At 41.2% G+C, this 6,498-nt stretch overlaps 1 protein-coding gene across 2 annotated transcripts; it reads left to right on the forward strand.

The window, feature by feature from the left end:
- Positions 1-408: 408 nt before the first annotated feature.
- Positions 409-6,144, forward strand: SPARC (secreted protein, acidic, cysteine-rich). 2 transcript variants are annotated; one of them, XM_043425162.1, is made up of 6 exons: positions 409-566; positions 3,718-3,803; positions 3,910-4,119; positions 4,584-4,802; positions 4,987-5,337; positions 5,946-6,144. In XM_043425162.1, the coding sequence occupies exons 2-6, from the start codon at positions 3,729-3,731 to the stop codon at positions 6,000-6,002; spliced, it is 912 nt and encodes a 303-aa protein (XP_043281097.1). In that variant the 5' UTR covers positions 409-566; positions 3,718-3,728; the 3' UTR covers positions 6,003-6,144. The 2 variants fall into 2 exon arrangements, with proteins under 2 accessions (XP_043281097.1, XP_043281087.1); XM_043425152.1 differs by lacking the exon at positions 409-566 and adding an exon at positions 2,674-2,719.
- Positions 6,145-6,498: the final 354 nt, after the last annotated feature.

A 6,498-nucleotide genomic window follows, 5' to 3' on the forward strand; every position in this document is an offset into this window, starting at 1 on the left:
CTCAAAGTGGAAATGCGTGCACAAGAATATAAAAAAGATTTTTCTCCGAGCAATCTAAACGCAGGCTTCGTCAACGACTTGGTCGAAAGAGAAAAAAATCGAACAAAAGATCGAAAGGTTGTGCACTTTTTGACGAAAAAAGTTGACGGTGTTTTTGTGCCTTAGGAATACGAGTTTCAAACTTATCGCATCTGTCCCAATTTCTCGAAGACGATTATTCTGTTTGGGCAATTCGGAGACGAGATTCAACCGATTTTGCGTAATATTCGGTTAGTGAGCTTGAAACGACGTTGCGATGTAATGTGCGTGCGTTATAAAAGGGAAAAGAGAGGAAAAGAACACTGTGCGGACGGCACGAGCCCATATGGCGGAGACATCAAAACTGTGTACGACTGTAGGACGATGCCAATGAGATCATCCTCGTACTCGCGAAGAGTTCTCGAGAGCGCTCTCCGGGCCCTCTTGGACGCAGTCTGTACCGGTCCAGCGACCGATCAAGACGAGATTCTGTGCATTGCGATAACGCGTTCGACGAATAAATCACAAATAGCCCGAACATCATTTTGGTAAGTTTCACTAGATAATTGAACCCTTTAAATTTTTCATTAATGCGTTGTCGTGCGAAATCAAAAGCTTGCGGTTTCGAGTAGCGTTTTTTTTTATTCTACCAAAAAATGACATTTCAGTGCTCATCTTATTAATTCGCTTCTAAAAACATTGACGTTAGAAACTGCTCAATTTTTAGCCTGAGCGAAGATTCGAAAAATAAAATATTCTCGCAGCTGAACGATCGCGCTCCGTCAGCTGAAAAAAGTTTTCACGCCTTCGAGAAAAACCTACCGAACTCTGCAACTTTGACAGTTTTGAGGAAACGTTCGTTCGCGAGAGCTCGAATTTCAGCTCGACTAATGACTTTCGAAGTTGCTCACTGGTCGTTTTTTTCGCCATTTCAACTTCAATCCTCGCTCTTGATTAATTCGAGTTCGCTGCGAAAACAGTTGTCGATGGTTTTCACGCTGCCCGGAACGAACACTCGTGTTTCAATCTTGAAAATCTGCATCAGTTGAGATCGGAACGGAAGTCGAGTTTTTGCAGATAAAAATGTGGATTATTTATTCACAGAGATCGAAAAATCGAGATTATCAGCGAAACTCTAGTGAAAATAAATATACAGTCCCAAGTTTTTTCCTGTGGGCGTATCTTATCACGTTGAACGAGTCTCCGTTGTATGGTCAGTGAGGAGCGAGTCAATAATCATGCTCTTTCTAAATAAACTCAAAACTAAAAAGAGGAAAATTTCACTTCCTCTTTAGAACTTATTTTTCACAAAAATCAATCGCTTTGCGAAATTCCATGAAGGATTTTTACGGAATTAACAGTCCATTTCGAAAACGGTGATGCGATTTGTCCGTTGATTCAATATTTGACTACGAAGTTCCCCTTCAACGATCGATGATTCAATTACTGAAGGAAGATAATCGAATTTTCGAAGTTTAAAACCTGACACCCAGCAGCATTGCAGACATTCATTAAATCAATCAACGCTCTGTCGATACTCGATCAAAATCCTGGGATTAGCGATTCCGATGGCAAAAAGTCCTGTGTTTCGAGAAAAAAAGAATAAAATTCTTTGTACGACATTTCGTGGATGAATCGCGATTGATGAAAATTCGTGGAATCTATTAAAATCCAAGTATTTTAAAAACTATTTCACAAGTAATAAAATTCGTTGATTCGTCCGAATGAGATTAGGTCCGAGAATAGATTGCGTAAGTGTACCGTGGCGGAAGTTGAAGAGAAAAATGGTTCGTGAAACGAGAAAAGCGTTGGTAAATTGGGAATGTAGATTTCCAATGAACGTTTAAGTCATCGCTTCAAACACGAAAAAGCAGTGCCTTTTGCGAAACGGTAAAGGGGCGCGATAAAACGTGCGAGCTGTTGCAGAATCACGACCGAGTGAGAAAACACTCCGCAAGTGTGTTGCTTGAAAATTCTCGGTATAGGTGGGGGTGTAAAATTTGTAGCGCTACGCCGCGATGGAAACACTGGCTCTTGGCAACGCGTGTGGAAGGAGACGTGGAACGGCTCGACGGCCGCCGAACGCACGACGAGCGAACGCGTCACACGTTTCTGCGTTCTACGGTCGAAACGCCCTGATCCGTCCGTCCGTCTCTTTCCCTCAGAACTTCCCGGGATGGCGTGGGTGCTGGCTGCCGATATTCGTGGTCCAAATAAATCTTGCGCAAACTCCTCTCTCCTTTTACACATATACAAGGGACGGAAGGAAAACAGATTCGATAACGAAATGTAAAAACGAACGAACAGAAACGCCATTTTCATATGGGGGACAAAGAATTCCGAAGTCATCTCATTTCCGTACACCATGATTCATAAACTCTACTATCATATGAATTAATTAATGTGTTTTTCGTGATATGAAAGATCACTTAATTGAGTAATTTGATTGATCAAGTTAATGGATTAATAACCTCATTAAAAACCACAATTAATCAGTGTTTCCACCCTCGATGGTAGTCATCGATACGTTCGAGACGTCACGCAGTTATAGCTCTACGAAGATGTTCATCGTCTTTGAACGTTCATGCACATCGTTATGCGATCAAAATCTGTTTCTATCGAAAAATGGATTCTTTTTTATTACTTTGTTATACAAAAGATCAATTTTCGATGGGAATTTATCGAAGTAACGATGAAAAAAGTAGGTTTTCGTTCACTTTTTTAGGTTATGTCATTATCTTCGGTTGAGCGGGCAGTAATCCAGAAGTCGTTTTTCTTATATTCCCGTACGAAATTAAACCTGATTATCTGAATATTTCGCGTAATACAAATCTCATTTGACTACAGTTGCGACGACACTGCCTTAATCAAATTGACCCGAGGCTTTTTGAATTACAAACCTCCATTAGAGGTTAAGTGTTCGAATAAAATTTTAAATCACTCCGGCGATATAAATTTATCGAAATTTTCGGTTATTGGAAGTCGCGATCGATCGGTGATTTAACACTAAATAAGTATTATTGTCTCAGAGAGTTTTGGAACGTTCCAGAATAACTGGGTTACCGTCTACTTGTCCTCATTGGAGCTTTTTTTCCATGTCCAGAGATTTATCGTTCGTGTACACGGAGCGATGACCCAAGTCGACTCTCCGCGACGAGATAGAAAGAGCGAAAAAGAGAAAGAAAGAGCAACAGAAAAAGCTTTGTCGTTTAAATTCAAAGTGTCCGCGGGATGCAACAGATGATTAAAAGGAATTGCCATAATGTACTAATGAAAATAGATTCTCATGAGTTTGCGAGCACGCGATATCAGAAGAGCTGCTCAATTGGGAGCATCGCTTCGTTAAATATAGTAACGACGAATGATCGCAAAAGATATACGAGAATTGAAATTGTACTTAAAAAATGATTTTCATTCGTAGCTTTTCCTCAACAGAGTTGGCATAATCGTGTCCAGTTTTTATATTTTTCATAATCTTTTTTAATCGATTGAATTTTAACTGAATTTATGAACGACTGTGTTGTTATTGTTGTTTTCATGGACGCTGGTTTCGGCCACAGCGTCCTGAGTTTCGATTCGATTATACAAAAATCAACTGCTGCCTTGACCGAATACGTAGTTCGAAAGACGAATAAAAATATTCATTCGCGACATCGTTCCAGAGATTTAATGAAAAGCATGACCTTTGTGTGTTCAAAGAAATCGCGAAAATGGGGACGAGGCTAAAATGGCTGATGCTTTGTGCTCTCGTGGCTCTTCTCGTCGCGGACACCAGCGCCGCGGAGGTTAGTAAAACGGTCAAACATTGTTCAAGGTCATTACGGTCATTATACGATCGTTAAACTGAAGTAATACGTTTGTAACTGGATCATATTATTTATGCGTTAACAGAGAAGACGAAATAAGCGTCGTCGTACAACAACAACCGAGCCGACCTTCCAACAAGAAGTCATGAATATGCTGGAAGCTGACGAGGCCATCGAGGACGCCGAAAACGAGAAAATCTTGAATTCTGAGAGCAAGTATGGCGAAAAAACTGAGCCCTTGCTACAGAAGGATCCTTGCATGGAAAAACATTGCGGAGCAGGGAAAGTTTGTCGGGTAAAAATTGTGTTTGATTCGCAAAATTTGTCGCAAAAATAAATATTATTTGAAAATTTTTAAATACGATAAAAAAAAAAACAAGGATTTGGAAAACAATATTTGTTTGGGTTTCAACAACTGTTCAGGACTCATCGATTAGCTAATGAAATAAAAGAATCGAATGAATTCCGAAATGCGGAAATGTCGAAAGCGAAATAAGAAAATTAGCACGGAAAATATGGCAAAGCATTTGCAAAAATCTCGAGCAAAATGATTTGAAAATTATTGACAAACAGGGAAGTTCAATCCTCTGAAGTTGGTATGAAAAAGCTCTCGAATGTGAAAGTATGGAGAAAATAAATAATGAGACGACTGGAATATCGAATTAGAGGAAAAGAAGTCAAATACTGGATGGGAAGTCAAGCACGTTTTTCACAGGCTCTCAATTTCTCATGTTTTTATTCCTCGTTTTTTCTTTCAAGTCAAACGACATGGGCGAAGCCGAATGCATTTGCGTCGAGGTCTGCAACGAGGAGATCGATCCACGCCGTAAAGTTTGTACGAATTACAACGAAACCTTCGGCAGCGATTGCGAGGTTTATCAAGCTCGTTGTTTCTGCGATACCGACGATTCGAGATGTCGTGGACCAGATTATCAGCACGTGCACATCGAATACTACGGAGAGTGTCGTCAAATGCCTGTAAGCCACTGGCCATTATAAATCTTTCCAAAAGACTTTTGTATTTGGGTCTTGACAATAAACTTTTTCGAAAGCTTGTCAAATCGTCGCAAACGAAAAAACTGCTCGTTGCTGAAGTTTTTATTCATTCGTTTGCTTGAAAAGCTAATAAATTTCATAAAATATTGTAAATGGGTTTTTTCAGATGTGCAAAGAAGACGACATGCTCGATTTTCCGCGCCGCATGAGAGATTGGCTTTTCAACATCATGCGCGATTTGGCCGACCGTCACGAATTACCTGATCATTTTTACAAGATGCAACGCGAAGCCGAAACGAACTTGACGCTCCGTTGGTCGAACGCGGCCGTTTGGAAATGGTGCGATCTCGACGGTCATCCCCATGATCGTTCGGTCTCGAGGCACGAGTTATTCCCGATTAGAGCACCGCTCATGGCCCTCGAGCATTGCATCGCTCCCTTCTTGGACTCGTGTGACGTTGACAACGATCACAAAATCACTCTCAAGGAGTGGGGAAAATGTTTACAACTCGACGAGGTACGTTTCTCCCTTCTTTTCCTTACCAATCGAAATTTCTCGTCAGCATTCGCGCAACGGTTCGTTGAAACGAGAACAAACACGACAGAATGTTTTTTAGCTTCCCCTCGACATACTTTTTTTCAGTTTAAATATGCGGAATAACGGTCGGTTCGGTGACGTCGCCTCTTTTCTATTGTTAAAGAATTTTCGGTTTTTCATTTTCAATGTCGAGCTTAAGCTCTTTAGCGAGAGTTCCGTGACGGGCAGCAGAGCTGCCCTAAAGCAATTTCGTGTTCTGTGCAAATCACATTAGCCACCGGGATGTGTACGTTATTCCGTAGTGGAATTAAACAAACTTCACTATTAAAACTTTTCGTTGTGGTGGATGGCGACGTCACCCGGAAATTGTAGCGTCTAATTATATTTTTTTCGTAAACTTATTTACGTTTCATATTGAAAAATAATAGTAGAGGTTATAGCTGTGAACGGCGTCACAAGCGCGATTCCCGCCATTTTCTCAACTTCGAGCGCGACTATCTCGATTTGTTCGGGTTTCCATACTCACGTTGTACAATGTTATTTATTTCCGATTGATTTCTTCATTCGCTGGTTTTTTGTTTCTGTAGGACGATTTGGAAGACAAATGTGACGAGCTGATTGAAGCGGCTCACGAGCAGTTTTAGAAGAGTTTACTATTTCGACGCGACTCTGGACATTGAAATCCCCCTCCGCCGTACGTAGCGAGAGCGAAAGAGCCCTTTTTTATTTTATTACTTGGCCCTGCTGCTTCAAGTCCCAGACAAAAAAATAAATGGCGGGAAACTATTTTCATCTCTCTTTTTCTCCCTTCCTCCCTCTTTTTCTCTTGCTTTCGACTCCTCTTTCGCACACTCACGCCCCCTTCCCCCCCCCCCCCCCGCTCTTGCTTCGCGTCGTCCCTTTCGTTGTTCGCTGCAGTGTGACGCGCACCGAGTAACGCGCATCCCGGGACACGAACCACCACCATCGCGGAACTCGTCGATATCATTCCTTCTACCCAGCAAGGAGGAAACTTATTATGTCAAATAACATCGAAATTCATTGCTTTCATTTACATATTTCAATACGAACGATTTTTTCATTTTTTCTATTACGACTAAAACAACAAAATCTACGAGTTGCCTCGAGTTCTAGCGCCAT

The sequence above is a fragment of the Venturia canescens genome, chromosome 1, assembly GCF_019457755.1.
Source record: "Venturia canescens isolate UGA chromosome 1, ASM1945775v1, whole genome shotgun sequence".
Lineage (NCBI taxonomy): Eukaryota > Metazoa > Arthropoda > Insecta > Hymenoptera > Ichneumonidae > Venturia > Venturia canescens.